The sequence below is a fragment of the Mixophyes fleayi genome (genome assembly GCF_038048845.1).
Source record: "Mixophyes fleayi isolate aMixFle1 chromosome 12 unlocalized genomic scaffold, aMixFle1.hap1 SUPER_12_unloc_1, whole genome shotgun sequence".
Lineage (NCBI taxonomy): Eukaryota > Metazoa > Chordata > Amphibia > Anura > Limnodynastidae > Mixophyes > Mixophyes fleayi.
The window spans coordinates 142,642-165,138 of NW_027445895.1; the positions used below are offsets into that span (position 1 = coordinate 142,642).

At 41.2% G+C, this 22,497-nt stretch overlaps 1 protein-coding gene across 1 annotated transcript in view; it reads right to left on the reverse strand.

Annotated features, from left to right (window-relative positions):
• Positions 1-1,829: 1,829 nt before the first annotated feature.
• LOC142112065 (uncharacterized) overlaps positions 1,830-22,497 on the reverse strand; it is a 94,477-nt gene continuing 73,809 nt past the window's right edge. Inside the window, 6 exon segments of the mRNA XM_075193913.1 lie at positions 1,830-2,349; positions 2,351-2,597; positions 6,367-6,505; positions 7,735-7,780; positions 7,829-7,907; positions 15,362-15,375. Of these exon segments, the coding sequence (XP_075050014.1) occupies positions 2,220-2,349; positions 2,351-2,597; positions 6,367-6,505; positions 7,735-7,780; positions 7,829-7,907; positions 15,362-15,375 (655 nt within the window). The 3' untranslated portion in view covers positions 1,830-2,219.

Below are 22,497 nucleotides of genomic sequence, written 5' to 3' on the forward strand. Positions count from 1 at the left end.
TATATATATATAATTATTTATATTATTTCACACCAAACCACATATACTATGTGTACCAGATAAATATAAATTATTTTGCTTATCTGTACAGGTTCCTGTTGGCTCAATATTGCTTGTCTAGTTCACACCATACATAGATATAAAGAATGAGAAATCCCATATAGTATCTTTTCATAAAAACAAATTTATTGAATAATATAAAAATTGCACATTCACAAAAAATAAAAGAATCAAAGTCTTATCTGTAATCAAGGTGTAATTATACCAGTACTCACTGTCATTAGTCACCACCAGGGGCAGGCTGGGCTGGGGGGCACCTGCCCACCGGGCTGGTCACATAATGGGCTACCTTGGGCTGGATCACTTAGCCACTAGCCTTTTTTTCCCTTTAAAATGGTCCTAATAGGCTGTTGAATCGAGGTTTCCCCCCAGGGCTAAAATTTGCCACCCCTCCCCTGATCACCACTCAGTGGAGTCAGAAAACAAAAGATTGAATTACTGGTGGTTCAATTCCAATATTGGATACAGAGAAAGTTTGAGAAATATATCACATGTAATGACCTCAACACGTTTCGTCTACTAGAGACTTTATCAGGAGAACAAATTCACCTATATGTGCATTTATTACTTATACTATAGCTGGTGGCCATTTTGCACATGCACAGTTCATATTCTTCAGTGCGCATGCGCGGCTTGAGAATTAAGTGCAGATCGTTCGTGATTGCACCAAGTAAACACCTAGGAATGCCTCACATTACCTGTAAAATATATGAGAAACAGAGGCAGAGGATCTAAGAGACCTCATATATGTGGCTTAACAATTTCTTACAAGTGGCAGCCATAACAATTCCGTGCACGGCACCAGTTAGCTTATTGTGGTGCACACCTGTCTCGTTCGCAAATTAGATAAGGGCAACATAACCCATATACACAGCCACAACATTAAAACCACCTGCCTAATATTGTGTAGGTCCCCCTCCCCTTGTGCCAACAAAACTGTTTTGACCATGCGAGGCATGGACTCCACAAGACCTGTGAAGGTGTCCTGTGCCACATCCCACAGGACACCTGTGAAGGTGTCCTGTGGGATGTGGCACCAAGACGTTAGCAGATCCTTTAAGTACTGTAAGTTGTAAGGTGGGGCTTCCAAGGCTTGGACTTATTCTTACAGCATATTCCACAGATGCTCGAATGGACTGAGATCTAGGGAATTTGGAGGCCAAGTCAACACCTTGAACTCTTTGTCATGTCCCTCAACCCATTCCTGAACACTTTTTGCAAAGTGGCAGGGTGCATTATCCTGTTGAAACAGGTTACTACATTCAGGGAATACCGCTGCCATGGAGGGGTGTACTTGGTCTGCAACAAAGCTTAGGTAGGTGGTATGTGTCAAAGTAACACCCACATGAATGCCAGGACCCAATGTTTCCCAGTAGATTATAATCTAGAGTATCACAATGCCTCCACCGGCTTGCCTTCTTCCCATTGTACATCCTGGTGACTTCTCTTCCACATATTAAACGATGCACACGCACCTGGCCGTCCACGATGTAAAAGAAAATGCGATTCACCAGACAAGGCCACCGTCTTCTATTGCTCCATGGTCCAGTTCTAGCGCTCACTTGCCCATTGTAGGCATTTTGGTGGTGGATCAGCATGAGCTCTCTAACCGTTCTGTGGCTACACAGCCCCATAGGCAGCAACCTTCGATCCACTGTGTGTTCTGACACCTTACTATCATAGCCAGCATTACCTTTTTCAGAAATTTGTGCTATAGTAACTCTTCTATGGGATCGGACCAGCCAGGCTAGCCTATGCTCCTTATGCGCTTGGGTGCCCATGACCCTGTCGTTGGTTCACCGGTTGTCCTTTCTTGGACTACTTTTGGTAGGTACTAACCACTGCATACCGCAAACACCCCACAAGATCTGTCGTTTTGGAGATGCTCTGACCCAGTCATCTAGCCATCACAATTTGACTCTTGTCAAAGTCGCTCAGATCCTTACGCATACCCATTCTTCCTGCTTCCAACACATCAACTTCAAAAACTAAGTGTTGACTTGCTGTCTAATATATCCCACCACTTAACAGGTGCCATTATAACGAGATAATAACTGTTATTCACTTCACTTGTCAGCGATATTAATATTGTGGACGACTGGACTATATATATGTATTATATATACACACACACACACGGATCAATTGTTTAATTTACATTAACAGTTAAATGATTTCACAATATTTGGAGAATTGCGGAAAACTTGTTTCATTTCCAATTGCTTTTCTCTTGTGTGAAATTTTTGATGTTCAACAAGTTTAAATTTCTGTGTAAAACATTTCCAACATTTTCTCACCTGTGTGACTTCTCTGATGTTTAACAAGATTTGATTTCTCTGCAAAACATTTCTCACACTCAGAACATGTATACGGTTTCTCACCTGTGTGACTTCTCTGATGTTTAACAAGAGATGATTTATGTATAAAACATTTCCCACATTCAGAACATGGAAATGGTTTCTCACCTGTGTGAATTCTCTGATGTTTAACAAGATTTGATTTCTGTGTAAAACAGAGAGGCCATTTTGTATGATGACCTTAAAGGTGTTTTGGTACAAATGACAGCTCACAGTCATGTTGTTACTGGGCTTGAGAAATGATTTGCCAGATTGCAATTTTGTTTGCAAATGGTTCTGTTCAGCACCAGTAATGGGCATGGCCAAGGCACACATTGCATGCATTGGAGTGTGCTTCTGAAATCACAGGGCAAAAATACCCAAAATATACATTTTCCATGTGATGATTCTGAATAGCAAGACATAAAAATAGAGTTTCCCAGAAGAGCCTTTTTCCCAAAATAGATAAATAGAGGATACATGTGCACAAGATATAATAAATATAAATCCTTGTGTATGTAAAGCTGCTGCAGTCTCTTTAGATAAACATAGAAAACTGAGATCTTACATACGACATATACATAAATGTATGTAAGATCTGAGTTCTAATTGGATTCATTGATGGCCCTTACTGATTGGCCAATATACTTTTAGATTTCCAAGCAGAATTTGGGCTCCATCCTTCTGAAAATATTTCACTTGGAGGCGGAGAAACGCGTCACGTTATAGAGTTGTTGGTTGTACACACAAACACTGTGGCCGCTGTTGGGATATCTTCTTATGGCAGACTTATAAGCGCTGCTCTTTCAATGACCGGAAAACTGAAAACTATCATCAGGAGAGAGGTGACATCCAGCAATTAACTCCTAGTTATTGCTTCAGAGCTATTTGAGAATGGAACAATGTTAATGGGAAAAGTATAGACAGGACAATCTCTGTCTCCTCTCTCATATCTCCAAGTTATTGCAATATATTATTCCTCTGGTGTTAGAGAGAATCATACAATAAATGGAAGTAAATGTTCCCTACAGATTGGATTGATCGATATTGAAATGAGAATATCATCATGTAGTTACACACATATATATATATATATATATATATACACACACACATTTATCTATCTAAATATTTATGTATATATATATATATATATATATATATATATATATATATATATATATCCAGTCGTTTTTCCTTCCTTGATTCCCACATGCGTGAATATTGCGCCAGTCTACTCTATATGAGCGATTCCAACAGGGCAACATGTCTGCAGAGTTGCTGTTATTAATGTATTAAGTTAAGTGCTATTTTTTATCACATTATGTATTGTGTATTGGATTCTCTAATTAATCATTTAGAGAAGTATTATCAGTATAACCTATAATTATGACTCACCATAAATTAAGGCATTACCTGGCCTTTCATTCCTCTTCTGTGTCTTCCTGCTTCCAGCTGGATCATCATCATCATTTATTTATTGATCATGTTCAGGAGAACTACCAGTGGTAGTTGTGGTAGTTGTTAGTAGAACAGGTACAGGGTATCCGGCCTCTATAACTCTCTTTGTGTGATATTATTTCCCACCTGCTGCACTGTGTCATTAATTCTCATTAAAGGATCATTTAATTTACATACATATCATTTTTTAACTCTTTTTCTGTCTTTCGTCTTGTGCATTATGAATACTTAGTTAGATCTTTCTTAATTGATTAAATTACACATTCCTTTAGTTGAGCCTACCATACTCCCAGCTATACTACTAGGTATCCACCACTTTACCATCTTATTTTCCTTGACTATTCCCTTGTCCACTCTCCTCTGCTTCCTGGTGTACTCTCTGTATACTCCACCATGTCCTCGTACCTTCACCACATTATCTTAGTGTTTTCTGTCTCTCACACCTTCTACCCCAACATCTCATCCCCCTTCTACCTCCTTTTCTTTTAACTTTTTATTTGTAACAGCAGATAGATATCAATATACAGCACAACCGTACATGTTGTTGACATTAAATAAGAACCAAGGTTACACAATCTAAAAATCGGAGAGGAAACAAAAAATGAAATAAAACAAAACAAAGCAAAAATACAAATGACTATAGAAATATAGATTATATTCTATGTCACATTCCAATTGGTATTTGGGAATTAACGGCCTACGTGGTGAGTGTACAAGTGAGGACTTTTCCCGTACCAAAGATAGACCATGTAAGGTTGGATATATATAACAAATAGAACAAACTGCTGTTTTATTTTTTAATTTTTTATGATGAGGGGGAGAAGGGAGAGGGACTGGGATAGAGGTGGAGGGATTTTCCAAATTGGAAATACATCTCCTACCTCCTTTTCTTAAATCTTTATAGTAGAAACTGGAGCTTTACATAAGATCTGAAACCACTTGATTCCCATTTCCCGATATACATAATCATCTTGTCACTTAAGCCCCAGCTGACAGCCTCCATTGCTGTCCCAATCAGGAAGGAGTGTAACCCATATTCTGCCACTGACCCCCCCAGCTTCCCCATGCACTGTCTGACAATAGATATAAACTGAAAGTGATACAGAAAAGCTGATTGTGCCGAGATAGGATTACAGTTACAATCCCCCCATACAAAGTTATGTATCTGGTCACTAGTATTTGGATATATTGTTATCCCCATTTGGCACATATAATTCCCACTCTAGAATCCAAGACTTCTCCCGCGCTGCCCCCCTTCACTGGAACGACCTCCCTCGCTCCATCCGTCTCTCACCCAACCTGTGCTCCTTCAAACGGGCACTTAAAACTCACCTGTTTCTTAAGGCCTACCAACCATCCACTTAACCTCTCATCTCTTCGGTTCTCCCCTTTGCCTCACTGGCTCCCTTCTGTGCCTGATTCTGTCCACCCTCCCTTAGGATGTAAGCTCGTATGAGTAGGGCCCTCTTTCCTCCTGTCTCCATACCTGTTCTTCCACTCCGTCTCTACTGTATTTGCCTGCCCGGAGTTTACGAAGTATTGGTATTTTATGTTTAATGTTCTGTACTGTTTTGCCCTGTATGGTCTACTGTTTGTACTGTGTACGGCGCTGCGGAAACCATGTGGCGCCTTACAAATAAATGATAATAATAATAATAATAATAAAGACTCTGTGGATTCATTTGGTTGAAGTATATGGATTTCATAATATGGTTCTGAATGAAGAGTCAATGGACTAAAACTACAGGTTCATAAATATATATCCAGGTGGGCTCCATGTGCCTCTTTTGGACTACAAATTGTCTGCTGGACTATATCCTGGCCAGTTACCCCCTCCCTTAGTGAGGACAGGAAGTCTGGAGCAGCTGGAGCCCCTTTCACAACATAAATGTATAGAAGGGATTGAAACAGGAAGTTGCTATTCATCATCTGGGATTAAGCCCTGCAGTAACCAGTTTGCTACTCTATTGTTCTCTCTAGGACTGTGTCAGACTACTATGCACTAGACCAGCTGGGGGGAAACCCATGTGGGGATGACTTCTCTCCACTCCCATATCCAACCCCTGATTTGGGAGCCAATGGCATTCTGTACGGACTTGGGATAACCTTACAGGACGGGATTTCACCTGTGGGTATTCTGAACTGTTTAAAAAGAGCCTGCAAGGAGACCAAGGGCTGTTTATTGGATATCCTGAGCTTGGTATTGAAGATCTGTCTCCTACCAGCTCCAACGTGTGTCCTGATTACAATTTTACATCTAGGCACATCTCTGGCTGAACATGGTGCAACAGTATAACTCTGCCCCAATGGGAGCTGCTTGTGAGTCTGCACATCTGGGGGTAAATGTATCAAGCTGAGAGTTTTCCGGCGGGTTTGAAAAGTGGAGATGTTGCCTATTGCAACCAATCAGATTCTAGCTTTCATTTTGTAGAATGCACTAAATAAATGATAGCTAGAATCTGATTGGTTTTTCAAACCCGCCGGAAAACTCTCAGCTTGATACATTTACCCCCTGGTGTGCCTACAGGAGTAGGGTGACAGGGGTCCAGGCTGCTAACATCTCGGTAGTGAGCATAAGGCCGAGAGGCCAGGACCAGCAAGCCTAGAAGTGTAGAAATCGGAGGAATCTGGAAGACCTGAGTACTGACCTATTGTGACAAAAGCATCAGGACCAGAGACTTTTTCACAACTTAGCCCGGCCAAAGAAATACTGTTTAAACATATGTAACGGTTCCTCATATCTTTATCTGGGGATGTGTTGGGGAGGTTTTTAGATGTTGGCGATTTAATATAGTTATTGTGTTACAGTTGTGTTTGCACCTTCTGTAATAAAGGTACTATTATAGCTACCACTCCTCTTTGTCTGCGTGATCCAAAGAACACCAAGGTACCAGGGCTACTCTGTGGGCCTTGACTCTAATGCCCTGGTGTCCTGACACTGATCATCAAAATCTGAGGAGCATGACTGTCCCAATACTATCCCCATTCATTATAGGTTTTCATAAGACGCTGGTCTCGTCACATGAAAAGAAAAATGTCCAGATAGTGGATAACTGACTTGATTCCCATTTCCCACCTTAGCACCCACTCTTTTAAGGAGGTGAAAGCTTCAGGAAGATGCCTCTTACAGAATGGCCGCATCAAGTGAGGTGTATGATGCAGAACATGTCTCCTTACTGATCCCATTAGTCACCGAATCTTTCTTTGGAATTGACAAATGATGAATCAGGCTGAATATTCTGGGCTTTGTTTTAGGGAACATTTACAGTGCATAATGCATGGCTGACATCAAATATCCGTACAGTTTCAACTCTTTGGACTCCCTATAAGGAACTCTAAAAACATTCTTAAACCCATTCTCCAATAATAATGCTGCCTCCCTGTCTGGATGTCTCCTAAGTCAGGGATGCTTTGTATCTATATTTAATTTGTTATATCTTTTTCAAACAGGTTTCCCATGCCTAAACTGTCTTCCGATCTTGAAAACACTTAGCAAGCGGCTGCCCTCCACCACAGCTGAACATTCATGTCTGAGTCTGCATGGGGCCACATACATTGGCCATCAATAAACTGCCAGCATGTTCCCTTTCTTGCTCCTACCAACACCACAGCAGGCCCAGGAGAAGACCACTGCCAACCCATTGCAGGAAATCCCAACCTCATTTATAGCCACATGGGACATCCAGACAGCAAGAACTTGTAAAACATGCCCATATTCAGGGCATAAAATAACGTTTCTCCCCTTCATTACTTCTCTGACATACAATACCTTTCTGAATTACTTTGAAACCCTTTCCCACATCAGCACATGAATTTGGCTGTTCCCTAAGTGATTTCTCTGATATTTAACAATTTGGAATATGTGTAAAACATTTACCACATTCAGAGCAAGAATATCTCTCCTGTATGACATGGTCTTTCTCCTGTATGGTGCGCAACAAGAAGTGAATTATGTGCTAAATATTTCCAACATTCTGTAATATGGTTTCTTTACGGTATGACTTCTCTGATACTTAAGAAGTAATATTTTAGGAAAACATTTCCCACATTCTGAGCAGGACCAAGATTTACCTGGAGGAGGTGGGAGGGCAGCCATAATCCCTGAGCTGCCTTAACCTAAGACCTCACCTACCTTTCCTTGAACAGTCACAATTTGTGTTGGTCAAATAGGCTGAACCTACTAGGAAAGGTGTTTGGGCTGATCGGGGGGAACTCTTGGCAAACTGTGCATGGTTTGAGTGGATTGGCAATTGGCTTAAATTGTCCTGATTTTGCAATTGGTATTGATGACAGGTATTGCACAGGTACTGGTCCCAGTGTACATCTATTTTGCCTAAGGGAAGCTGACTTGTACAGTCAAACAAATAGCTACAATAAAAATTGTTGCATCCCTCTCTCTCTGTGTAGTGAATAAAGCTCTTTTGAAATATGCCCATAGCAAGGGAATTTCTTATCCACATAAATATCTAGTTATTGCTACAGTAAGAAGAAAAACACAGACACAATTCTTTCATTAGAAAATGTATTGCATGGAAATGGTAAAATAACTACATGCACAGTGTACACATAACAACATATACAACAAAATCATAACTAGTACAATAAAGACATAATGGGGCTTATTCAGAGTTGGACGCATTTGCGCACCAAACGTACGTTGGAAATAATGTAAACAAAAAAGTGGATTTACTCATTGATGTTGAGTCTCAAGACGCCTGCAGCTCAAAAACAGTTTCTTTGTGACCAATGTAGGTCTGCCCCCCCCCCCCCCGATATAGTGGGGTGCAGATATAAAATGTAATTAAAAATGGAAATGTCAATTACGCAATACTCAATCAGCAATTTAGAAACAGCTAAATAGGGCTGATAGTCATCATCATATACCTGCACCAAAAATCTAATACCTGCATGAGGTTCGAGCCCTAAAAGGCGTATTTGCAGATGTTATGTTACAATTACATGAACCCACCCATACTGTGCTCAGCCCATGCATGCTAGTCCCTGCACATCCTTATTCTGCTTTTCCAGACAAAGGCGGACGGATGTCAGCGATATAAATAACTCTATATATGGACATATACTTTCTGGATTTTGGAATCATTGCAGTATGAAAATACACATCTTATGCAAACAATGACCTACGTCTAACTCTAAATGAGCCCGAATATATACATTTCCTTTATACAACGATGGTAAAGATATTTTGCATTCCCCACTAGAGCAGATCAAGCTCCACCTTGTTTGATGTCTATGTACTGAAATACCAGCTGTGCGATGTTTTGCTTGTTTGTTCCACCTTCAGATTGCTTTATTTTATCTTGTACACACCATCCTGAAAATGTTACTACAAGCATTTATTTTCTTAGTAGCCTCCTTCCGTGATTTTAGCCATGTATTTATAACATCAGGGAGAGTGGATTATTTTCTTGCCCCGGGATACAACATAAAGCTGCTCACTGGGTACAATTATACAGAAAGCAAAGCAGAGCAACACAAACACACAGCTCTGCCCCGTGGTATCACCACACGGGTTAAACGTACAGAGGGAAACCAGGATGTAAAAGTTGTGTATTTACTAAAACTTGGAGTAAAGCCTATACAAGCCATTAAATACATGTGATGGTTGGAAACCCCTTTAATTATGCTTCTGAAAGGATTTTATTTTATACAGGGCTTTGTCACTAAAAACAATACATTGGGTATAGTGAAACCTCCTAAAAAGCCTTGACATAATTGAGATTAAAGTTGCATTATCAAATAATTGTTACATGTTACTCATTTGCCTCTTTCCAGCTCCAGGGTCTGCTCTATGCAGCCGCTTTTCCCGGGACACCTTCGTTTCTGGCTCCTCCGTGTACATATGGCTGTGGCAGTGGCTTGTGAGCAGGAGGTCCAATCAGAAGCCACAATCTCCATGACTGCAACTCCTGATTGATCATCCTGCTTACTCATACTTCTACCTCGGGGAGATCAAAAGGGGGCGGGGTGAGTCGATTGCTTAATTTGGCCCTGCGCCAAAATGTCCATTTAGTCAGAGCTGTGAGATGAACCACGGAACCACGGGAAACACTTGTGCATGGAGCAGGCCCCGGGGCTCCAGAGAGAGGAGGAGCAGGTGAGTAACATGATAACATGCAACAATTAGGTGGTAATGCAGATTTAGGTGCTCCTCTGCTGCAGCATATCACTATCATGACAGTGTATTGTCTTGTCATCACAATATTCAACAGAAAGGGACTTTTAAAGAATATATATACATGATAGGGCACCAGCATACGTGTACAGCAGCTGTAGCAGTTAATAGATTGGAGAGAACATGAGGACTGGAATATCCAAATCAGTTTAAGACAAAGAATAAGACTCTAGAAACACTGTATCTACTTAATCAGGGAATTTATTTTACATCTAGATAACATTTAACATGTTTCATTCCTACAGATTAAATTTTGTTGTCTCTGAGATACAAAATGAATAATGAACATCATGGGAATTACTAAACAATTTGTTATTTTAATAAAAGTATATATAATTATGTGGTAGTACAATGTAGGGAATGTGAAGAAAGTATAATATCATATAAAACACAAGGCATCGGAAAGTATAGAAAATATATATTATATTTGAACTTGGAAGTTTTATATATATGACTCTTGGGAAAATGCGAACTGTCAGATACTGTACAACAAAGTAGGATTATATTAAATTTTAACACACTGGCAGAGTGATTGCATGATTCTGATCTTAATAAGATGTATTTAGTAGATTTTACCATACCCTGTGGCTGGTTTCCCATCCGTGTAAAGATTAACCCTTCTAATGCTGCGGTGCCAATTGGGTTAACCCCCCAGTGCTATGTGCTGAAGGTGCAATGTATTTTAAAGTGTATTTTAATAAATATATAAATGTAGATATTGGCGCTGAAAGGGTTAGCCCAGGAGTAGAAATGTATAAAGTGATATGTGTGTTTATAAAATGTTATTTCAAATGTGTATAAAACAAAAGAAATTGCTTCTCACCCCACTGCTGGTCCAGTGAGGATCGGAGCTCAGCCAGAGCTTTAATTCCTCCACTCCGGTTCCCATTTGTAAGTACAGGATGACTGGAGTGTCGGAGGGGTCTCCAATCCCTGATGGTACAGTGGGGGCTGCAGGAGCAGCCCCTGGATAAAGTAGGAGCCTGGAGCTCTCTGTGTGTAAACTCCGCTGGCAGCTGTAGTTCAGTGGCTTCTAGAGGAGACTTGCAGAGGCGCCTCCTAGATTCACACATGAATCCAGGAGTCCCAGTCTGCAGAGCACCATACTGGAGCTCAAAGAGCCTGGGGACAGCTGGTGGCAACACTATTCTCCTACAACTCATGTGCAGTTGGCATTCACAGTCGGTGAATATCTGCTGACAGGTGACACCAGTAGAAGTGGTCAGTAACAGCCAGATACAGACAGTAAGAAGGAAACCCAACTAAACTGTTTAAGATCTCCCTCTCCAAACACTGGGTAGCAGAGTAAGCCCATCCAGTCACAGTTTATAACTGGTGGCAAGCAATTTGATAATGCTAGGGGTTTTTTTTTGGGAGAGCCGAGTTACTCAAGTGAAGAGCTCCTTCCACACAAGGGAATGCAAAAGATGGTTAACTACACCGCAATGTCCAAGGTAGATCTCGAAATCCTGTGCAAAACAAGAAAAATTGTACAGTAAAAAGTCATCATCTGCTGCACCATGATTTGGGTCCTGTCACTTTACCGAATTTGAGGACGGTGTTGGAGACAGTGATTTACACTTGCAGGTGTTTGGAATGATTTCTAAACTCCATGCTTTGTCCAAAAAGGAGTGGGTCAATTATTTGGTCCTTACAATGCAAGGGCGTGCATTAGAGGCCTATTGTGTATTGACCCCAGATGACTGTGCAGACTCTGAAGTGGTAAAGAAAGTTCTCTTTAAGTGCTACATTATTACCCCAGGAACCTACTGGCAGAAATGTGAGGATTTTTTTTTTTTTTTTTGTTTTTTTTGCACTGATTTGGAAACACTCTGTTGACAGATATGACTTTTGACAGACAGAAATATTTATGCACAATTAGGGAGGACACCCCAAAAGCACTGGGGAGTGCTAAAAATTATTTGGTAGATACTGCTGACAGATATGACTTTTGACAGCCAGAAATATTTATGCACAATTATGGGGGACACCCCAAAAGCACTGGGGAGTGCCAAATATTAACAAAAAATAATAAACCTCTATCCTCCTCTCTTCTCTAGCGATTTTTGTTAGAGCAATTGCAAGAAGAATATTTGATTCTCTGTCCCTGCTCTAATCAGCCTGTGACTACACCCTGCTCTCTCCCTCTGTCAAATGGCGATGGATTGCTGTAGAGGCGTGTATTTATAATGTTGAAGTATCGCGAGAACCGAGCCCCGAGATCCGATGACGTCACGATGACGTTCGGCCTCGATTTGGATTCGGAACGGGCGGGAGAGTACCGAGCTTCTCCTCAGCTCGGTACTCGGATAGCCAAAGTTCGGGTGGGTTCGGTTCTCGGGGAACCGGACCCGCCCATCTCTAGTAATAAGGGACCAAAATTTCTCATTGGCAACTGGTCCATGTTCTTGATATCTTACATACTTACCAACCTTTGAAAAGTGAATTCCGGGAGATCCTGAGAAGGTCGTGGTGGGAGGGGGCAGGGCGCGGTCAGTCTACAACACAGCGCACTGCGGAGACTTTGAGTCGTGGCTACTTGGTGCAACATGTGGCCATAGGCCGGCATAAGAGTATGCGTCCAGTTAATTTTGAAAGGAAAAAAAAAGGTTTCTAAATTATAGCAACTATCATCATCAGCTATTTATATAGCGCCACTAATTCCGCAGCGCTGTACAGAGAACTCACATCAGTCCTTGACCATTGGCGCTTACAGTCTAAATTCCCTCACATACACAGACTAACGTCAATTTAATAGCAGCAAAGCAACCTACTAGTATGTTTTTGGATTGTGTGATGAAACCCATGCAAATGTGGGCAACATACAACCTCTACCCAGATAAGGTCATGGGTGGGAATTGTACTCAAGACCCCAATACTGCAAAGCAGAGGTGCTAACCACTGAAAAACCCCCGGCTGTAGTCCTGGTGGGAAGTTTGGATTGTGGGTCAGTGTGGTGAGAGGAGACAATATGTAAGAAATGTGTTTTAGTTTCCTCAAACAAGCCCAGCGTTGGAGGGTAGGGCCAGCTGTGGGATGTGGGGCAGCCTGATGAGCCAAGGAGGAGATAGAGAGGGACACTTAGAGTATAGCAGAATGGTGGCTCAGTGGTTAGCACTTCTGCCTCACAGCACTGGGGTCATGAGTTTGATTCCCTACCATGACCTTATATGTGTGGAGTTTGTGTGTTTTCTCTGTGTTTGTTCTCCCAGCTCAAACGAAATCACAAACTTATTTCTGCAAGTCTGGGAGGAAGAGGAATAAGACTTTTAGTAGGGTGTTCATCTTGATAATATTAATCCTCCACAGAAGCCTTAGGAACACCATGTCCTATATTAAGAGCGTAACTTGAAGATTAGTGGAATATAATTCCCCGTAAACAAATTTGAGCCTGTCCTGTTTTTCTTATCTTGAATCTTCTTCAATCCACTGAATTCACCCAGATTTCTGACAAACTGAAGTAAAATCATTACTGTCACCCACTGATTTCAAATCAGTGCCACTGAACCCGGGTGATTTTACTAGATTTCTCCTGATTTCAGTGAATTAAGGAAAATTACAGATAAAAACAGGACTGGCTTTAAAAAGTCCTCCTTTGATGGAATTATACAAATGTACCTCTGCACACCTTCCTTTCCTTATGTCTGATATCCATTGTTCACAAATAATTGGGTTTTTGCATTCAATCAAATAAGACTGGAAGTATGAGCCAAAACCCCGTCCTGGTATTTTTCTTCAAATTTCTTCAATTCACTGAAATCAGGGAAAATCAACTGAAATCACCCAGATTCAGTGAGATTGATTTCAAATCACTGCAATCATCCCTTGATTTCAAATCAGTCCCACTGGATCTGGGTGATTTCACTGGATTTCAGTGAATTGTGGAAAATAGCCAGAAAAAAACAGGACTGGGGTTTTATGTGTAGCTTTTCCAAGCCAGGCTTCATTCTGGTGGGAACCGAGAGCAATAAAATACCCACTGCTTCTTTGTGTCTCCTCTCTGATATTCATTGTCCACAAATAACAATAAAATACCCACTGCTTCTTTGTGTCTCTTCTCTGATATTCATTGTCCACAAATAATCAAGAATTTTAGCAATTCATCCAAACGCGGGCACTCGCTGTGGGCGGTCTTTAGACCCGAGGCAACGCTACAACACAGCGCACTGCGGAGACTTTGAGCCGTGGCTACACGCTGTGACATCGGGCCATTGGCCGGCGTAAGAGAAAAAGATGTGCCTAGTTAATTGTGAGGAAAAAGTTTCTAAAGTACAGTAACTGTCATCGGCTATTTATATAGCATACACAGGGAGAGCGTACAAACTCCACACAGATAAGGCCATGGTCGGGAATTGAACTCACAACCCCAGTGTTGTAAGGCAGGAGTGCTAACCACTAGGCCACCATACTGCCCTTAATGCAAGAGCCATGTATGTATCATTTATTGATCTAAAATAAATTCCAGTGAATCCGGAGGATTTTCTGTATTTTCCACTTAGTAAAATTCTCATGTGCCTGGGAATTAAAGGTAGATCTTGGCCTCTTAGAGAAACAACCCTACTAGTAGAAGCTAGATACTAATTCCTAACAGCTTTTAGGACAAATACCTGCTGTGGGAGGGGCAGATGGGTTTCTTATAGGCGCTGTTGAGAGCTTATTGGCTGAATCATTGGCCCAACCCTCTGACTGGGCGGAGCCATGCAACCCCTTTAACTTATTTGGACATAGCAGGGAAGTCATCGATGGAGCAATGATTTCTGAAGCTTCGGATTTCAATAAGTAAAAGTTGCATGTGGGTTTCTGCCGTTGCCAGATGTCGAGGAAGAAGGAAGAGCAGTTCCAAGGCTATACCTGACAAATGACAAGAAACTCAGAACAAATTACAGGCAGCACGGTGGCTTAGTGGTTAGCACTTCTGCCTTACAGCACTGGGGTCATGAGTTTGATTCCCAACCATGGCCTTATCTGTGTGGAGTTTGTATGTTCTCTTTTGTGTGTCCTCCCAGCCCAAATGAAATCACAAACTTATTTCTGCAAGTCTGGGAGGGGTAGGAAGAGGAATAAGACTTTTAGTAGGGTGTTCATCTTGATCAAACTAATCCTCCCCAGAAGCCTTAGGAACGTCATGTCCTATAGATTTCTGACAAACTGAAGTAAAATCATTACTGTCACCCACTGATTTCAAATCAGTGCCACTGAACCCGGGTGATTTTACTAGATTTCTCCTGATTTCAGTGAATTAAGGAAAATTACAGATAAAAACAGGACTGGCTTTAAAAATTCCTCCTTTGATGGAATTACACAAATGTACCTCTGCACACCTTCCTTTCCTTATGTCTGATATCCATTGTTCACAAATAATTGGGTTTTTGCATTCAATCAAATAAGACTGGAAGTATGAGCCAAAACCCCGTCCTGGTTTTTTTCTTCAAATTTCTTCAATTCACTGAAATCAGGGAAAATCAACTGAAATCACCCAGATTCAGTGAGATTGATTTCAAATCACTGCAATCACCCCTTGATTTCAAAACAGTCCCACTGGATCTGGATGATTTCACTGGATTTCAGTGAATTCTTGAAAATAGCCAGAAAAAAACAGGACTGGGGTTTTCTGTGTTGCTTTTCCAAGCCAGGCTTTTTTCTGGTGGGAACCGAGAGCAATAAAATACCCACTGCTTCTTTGTGTCTCCTCTCTGATATTCATTGTCCACAAATAATCAAGAATTTTAGCAATTCATCCAAACTCGGGCACTCGCTGTGGGCAGTCTTTGGACCCGAGGCAACGCTACAACGCAGCGCGCTGCGGAGACTTTGAGCCGTAGCTACACGCTGCGACATCGGGCCATTGGCCGGCGTAAGAGAAAAAGATGTGCCCAGTTAATTGTTAATGGGGGAAAAAAAGTTTCTAAATTTCAGTAACTGTCATCAGCTATTTATACATCAAACACAGGGAGAGCATACTAACTCCACACATATAAGGCCATGGTCAGGAATTGAACTCACAAGCCCAGTTTTGTAAGGCAGGAGTGCTAACCACTAGGCCACCATACTGCCCTTAATGCAAGAGCCATGTATGTATCATTTATTGATCTAAAATAAATTCCAGTGAATCCGGAGGATTTTATGTATTTTATGTATTTTCCACTTAGTAAAATTCTCTGTGTGTTCTCTTTTGTCTGTCCTCCCAGCCCAAATGAAATCACAAACTTATTCCTGCAAGTCTGGTAGGGGTAGGATCTACCTTTAATTCCCAGGCACATGAAAATTAGGGTTAGGGTTAGGGTTAGGGTTAGGCTAAAATTTCAATAAATGATACATACATGGCTCTTGCATTAAGGACAGTATGGTGGCCTAGTGGTTAGCACTCCTGCCTTACAACACTGGGGTTGCGAGTTCAATTCCCAACCATGGCCTTATCTGTGTGGAGTTTGTACGCTCTCCCTGTGTTTAATATAGAGATGGTCACTGACCCCCGTGTTTTGGTTTTGGATCTGGATTACCGTCGTGTTTTGGTTTTGGTTTTGGTTTTGCAAAACCGCCATTGCGTGTTTTGGTTTTGGTTTTGGTTTTGGTTTTGTTTGGTTTTGTTTTGCTATTTTTTTGGAAAATCCATGTTTTTGGGCCTAAATTAACCCAATTTAGTGCTCCAACTGTTTTAGAGACAAGTAATCTAATTGTTGAGGTAATAAATCATCCAAAAAAACAGTTTAATTCTTCGTTGGTAGGCCTATTCTACACACAAAACAGATTGTCTTCCTCTCCATCTATGCATATTGGCAATGCAGCCATCGTATTTGAATGTAGATTACACCCTACACTTATAGTTAAATATGTAAAGAAATGGAAAAAGCCAGTTTGGTTTCTGTCTCTCAAGGCCCCCCTCCACTTGTATAAAATACCAAAAAATTCAGCCATTATAGACTGTACAATATTAATTGACATGGAGAAAGACAGTTTGGTTTCTGTCTCTCTAGGCCCCCCTCCACTTGTATAAAATACTAAAAAATTCAGCCATTATAGACTGTACAATATTAATTGACATGGAGAAAGACAGTTTGGTTTCTGTCTCTCTAGGCCCCCCTCCACTTGTATAAAATACCAAAAAATTCAGCCATTATAGACTGTACAATATTATGAAAAATTGACAAAGCCAGTTTAGGGTCACTCTGTCTATGACACCCTACCCTTAAGGATAAATTGCCCTAACAGCAGCCTTTCAAGATGGTATGTGATATGGAAATGCCCCAAGTCCCTTTCCTCTTTGGGGGTAGATTGCACCCTACACTTACATAGAAAGTTTTAAAAAGATGTTATCGGCATCATCTTCAGCTTAATCCTCACCCTCATCAGTGTGTATGTCATCATCACAGACTATCAATTCATCGCCGCTTGAATCCGCCATTAGAGAACAGTCAGTGCTTGGATGTCTTGGATGGTGAAGGCCTTTCTCGTGGAAGATGTAGTTCATTTTTATAAACATCATTTTCTCCACATTTTTGGGAAGTAACCTTCTACGGCGATCACTGACTAAGTTCCCTGCTGTGCTGAACACTCGTTCAGAGTACACACTGGAGGGTGGGCAGCTTAGGTATTGCAAAGCAAGTTTGTACATGGGTTTCCAAATGGCCTGCTTTTCTTCCCAGTAAGGAAAGGGACTGTCTGACATTTCCATATCAACTACCTCTTGAAAGTAATCCTCCACCATCCTTTGCATGTTTATACTCATATTGGATGGAGTTATGGGCAAAGTGACACATTTTTTTGAAAAATCCTTCAAACCAGCCCAGATGTTAAATTGTTCTGGTCTGCCCCCTGTGTCTTCCCTGCTTCTTTTTTGGAAATTTAATTTTTTACGAGCAACAGCTTGAGAAAGTGAAGGAGGACACGTTGTCAAGCCGAGGCCCAGTTCAGCGGCCAACTTGCTGAGCAATAGCTCCTTGCAAAAGTTCACATCTCGCTCATTTACAAGTAAAGACTCAATGTAGGTTTTAAACCTTGGATCAAGCACAGTGGCCAAAACGTACTGATCCGAGTTCAAGATCTTAATAACTCGAGGATCATTGTGAAGCGAATTAAGTACTTGATCGACAAGGCCAACATACTTTGCTGAATTGCTTGCTTTCAGCTCCTCCTTCATTTTCTCAAGCTGCTTTTCCAATAGTCTAATTAAAGGAATGACTTATATGAACTGTCACAAGTACTATCTTTTGTCAGTACAATCCCAGTTGTCACATGTATATCTGTTCTATTTGATCTGCTATTTAATCAAAGTGCATCAAGAATGTACATATTTTATTCCTCCAGTTTGATGCCCTCTTTCTCTTATATCACACTTAGAAGGGTTTTCCCTATATAGATTTTATGATCTGCCAAGTAATATTACTTTGACAACTTAACAATATGGAAGTCACACTTTATCAGCTATTTCCTGCTGATATTATAACAGCAGGAGAGACCCAGCTTATCGCATTCCCGTCATTTAAAACAGTCTGCATGTTATTTGTTATCATTATTCATGATCTATACTGATATTCAGTAGAAAAAGTGATTACTTACCATGTTTAACATCATCCTTATCGCTGTCATATTAATCCTTGGTCTGCAGGATCTTATTTCAATCCAAAATGCTCCAAGGACAGGCATTGGCTGGCTCATCTGTCTATCATTATTTCTCCTCCTCTGATTCGATACCCACAAGGGATTCCCCTGTGGAGAGACCAGCTGTCTCTATCAGCCTATGAATGGCCTTCCCAGCGTGTGATGTCACGGTAATCCCATTCACTATTGGCTGGACAGTATGTCAATCGTAGCATCTGATCCCACTGGCTGAACATAACGGTTTTTAGCTACAATAGGGGATCTTTTGTTAGCCAGATAAAACTAGCTCAGCTGCTGAGACTATTGTCTTTCACGGAGACTACACATAAGCTCACTCATATCAGGGAACTCTTTCAGTACCACAGAGCTGTTACTGGTAATGAGCTAATTACATATGGTATAGCTGACAAGGTCATACATTGCAGGAATTGCACCAGCCTTATCATAGATGCACCTAAATGTATAATTGCTGTGAACAGTGTCTACTATAGAGACTGTCAATTGTTTTATATCAGGGACTTTTTCTGGTAACATAGAGCCATTACTGGCAATGAGCTATCTGCCTTTATTATTGCTGACAATATTACACAGTGCAGGAAGCACACCAGCCTCAGTATAGATGCGCTATGGTGTAGTGCTTCATACTGTCAATAATCCAGAATAAGCCTTGTATTTAAAACTTACCAATAGCATCACACAAGCTAAGACCTTTTTGAGCTAGGGGGTTCCCCTTATTAAATTCACTAAGATCCAGTACCTTACTCCGTTATCTGCCTGCTACATTTGTTACAGTGGTGACTAGAAGGCTTGTAACACCAACACAATAAGAGACACGGTTCTCAATTACTCTTCAAATCATTTTTGTCTTCTTACCAACCACCACTTACCAGTAAATGGTTTGCTAAAAAAGGTTTTATACAAGATACTCTTTGTATCCACCAGACTATTTCCTTATATAATAGATCCCTATCAGTTGGTGTTTTTGTTTTTATCACACGTGTGTATGTGTGTATTTGTAAGTTATTTTAATATATTTCACCTTGTTTTCCGGGAGGATGTCATTATTAAACAATAATCATTAAAAGTTATATTTTAATTAACATAAGGAGTGCTAATTTGTCCTTCTAACATGAACCTCTGTTCATTATTCGTTCTGTCCAATTAAAGCCACGGAGCCAGAAATATATTGAAAGTATTAAACTGTTTAATGTAGTGGAAAACACAGTCCATGTGATGCAAGTTAAACACAGGCCAGATCAGTGAATAAACAGACTTCCAGGTATAAGGCAAATATCAGGTTTACCTCCAAGTGACAAGATAGAGATGAATGCTAAATGCTTACAGAAAAGCAGAAACTGGCTAAGCAAGGATTTCCACAGGAAAAGAGAAAAAGCAAGGCAGTTAGTCCAAGGGTAAATAAACATTACAGGCACAGAAACATTAATGACCATCAAAGGAAACTGGGAGAGGCAGGCATATATAGTAAACAATCAGGTGTGAATGATTAACATAGTGCAGCTAGTAGTCCCTGATGGAAGAGAAGGCAGAATAACAGCACCTCTGGTGGTTCACAGGTACTGCAGGGTCAATATAATAATAAATATAGTCCCAGAGGCAGGAGCTAAAGCAGCATCATGAGGCAGATCCTAACAGTAGCCACTAACCCAGGTGCTTGTAGCTAGCTGCAATTCCACCCTGTTCCTGGAAGTCATCAGACTAGACTGGATAGGAAGTGTTATGGCTGTGGGAAAACCGGTCACCTAAGGCCAGACTGTCCCACAGGCTGACTTGCATACCCGACTAAGGGAGGTGGGCCTAAAAAGATTGTTCTAGTACCAGAAAGTCCAGTGGCGCATGTCACAGAGAAAAGTGACTCAGTGAAGAGGCCAAAAAGACACCCAAAAAGAGGTGGAAGCACCCAAGTTGGACCATTGCAGGGAGAAGGCCTGAGAGTCTCAGGGACCTCAATCACTGTGGTGAGCCCCCATCCTTGCTGAACCTGCTGCAGCATTGCCAGGCTAGACTGCCAAAGTCACAGTTCCAGATGGACTCGAAGTGCCCACGGTGAGGATACGTCTCGATTGGGGAGCTGGCAAATAAATGTGAGATGTGCTCCTGGGAAACGATCTTGGTCATGGGATGTGGACAGGTTTTTGTCATCCCCATTACCCAGAGTCAAGCTGTCAGACTACATGCTACAGGAGTGGCAGTCTAGAGGAAAAGACCCAAGCTACTAGACAACAAGAGCTGCAACAACATTTTCCAGCCCAAAAGAAAAGGTTGAAGCTGCTAGATCATCAGGACTTAGCCAGCTCTTTACCACAGAAAATACCCCATTCCCCAGCAATGCAGAGTATGTTGTTTCCAGCACATGTGCAATTAAATATGGTGGAAAATATTACGTTATGAACTTGATATTGAGGCTGGTTGGGTGAAATAGACCTTTTATTAAATGGAAATGCTATTAATTTAATTTTTGGGCTGGTGGGGGTGAAATTGTTTTAAAAATCAAATCGGAATGTTATTAATCTAATGTTGGGGAAGGTTGGGAGGAAGGAAGTTTATTTATTAAACATAAACACTAAGAATATACTGTTGGGGTTTTTAGGGGGGAGGAGGCCTAATTATTAAACATGGGAGCTATTAATTTAAGGTTGGGGCTGTTTGGGGGGTAGGAGGCTTATTTATTAAATTTAAGTATTTATTTAAGTATTTAAGTATATTAATTTAATGCCGGGCTGGTTGGGGTAAAATATCCTAATTATTAAATGTGTACTAATTTATTGTTTTGGACTGGTTGGGTGGGGGAGGAGGGGGTTTGTTTAACTGTTAATGCTGAGAATGCTATTAATTTGGGGTAAAGAGGCCTATTTATTAAATACAGAACACTAGTAATGCCATGGTGGTTGGGTGCCTAGAGTGTTGATTATAAGCACTGAAGGGCGCCAAAACTTTATCTCGCTATCCCTTAGAATCTTTAATAGCGACGCCCAATGTAAACCCCTAAAACCTAACCATCTAACTGAATCTGCCCGGGGAAATTTGCTCTTACCGGCCCAAAAAACAAATGAATGGCCGACCAGCCAAAAATGCTTCCCATCCTGCCGTGAACCTGCAACATGGAGTAAAATGCACATAAAACAAATTTCAAGACATAATACATGGTATTAGAGAAAGAAACTACTATATATTTGCGCGCAACGCAGGGTGACGCATGCGGAGCTAAAACCGGAAACCCCGGGGTGCCACAAGCCAATCAGGCCCCCGGGGAAAAGAAATGGCAAATCCCCTCCACGCCTCCTTTTAACAAGACAAGCAACGCATGTCATGGGTCAGCCTTACCACATTGCATTATTAAGCCTAAAGCGCAACAGCTGGCCTAACATACTGTTTGAAACACTTAGACCTTCACCTACCCGAAGCCACGATACTCTGTTCCGACACACCCTCCTCCGCCGCTACTGTAGCCGCTCCTATTCTAAAAGAATGAGTCCCATAGTCTGCTGTATCCAATCCAAGTTTAGCAATACAATTCTTAAAGGCCGCGGAAAACTGGACCTTCGTAAGGGGGTACCTATCATGGTGCCTAAGCCAATTACCACCAGGAGCAGGGGACATATCTCTATACAATCTTGTAAACTCAAGCAGGCAAACTGCAATATCCTGATTACGATGCTAGGTAATCCACCGCCCCCTACCCAAAGGATCAGTCTTTGATCTATGGATCTTACAAGCTATGTTATCATTCTTAACCACAACATTACTGTGAAGTAACCCTGAACCGATTGCCGATCTAGATGAAGCTAACAACTCACCTATAAACCGCTTATGGTGGACAACCTTCTATAC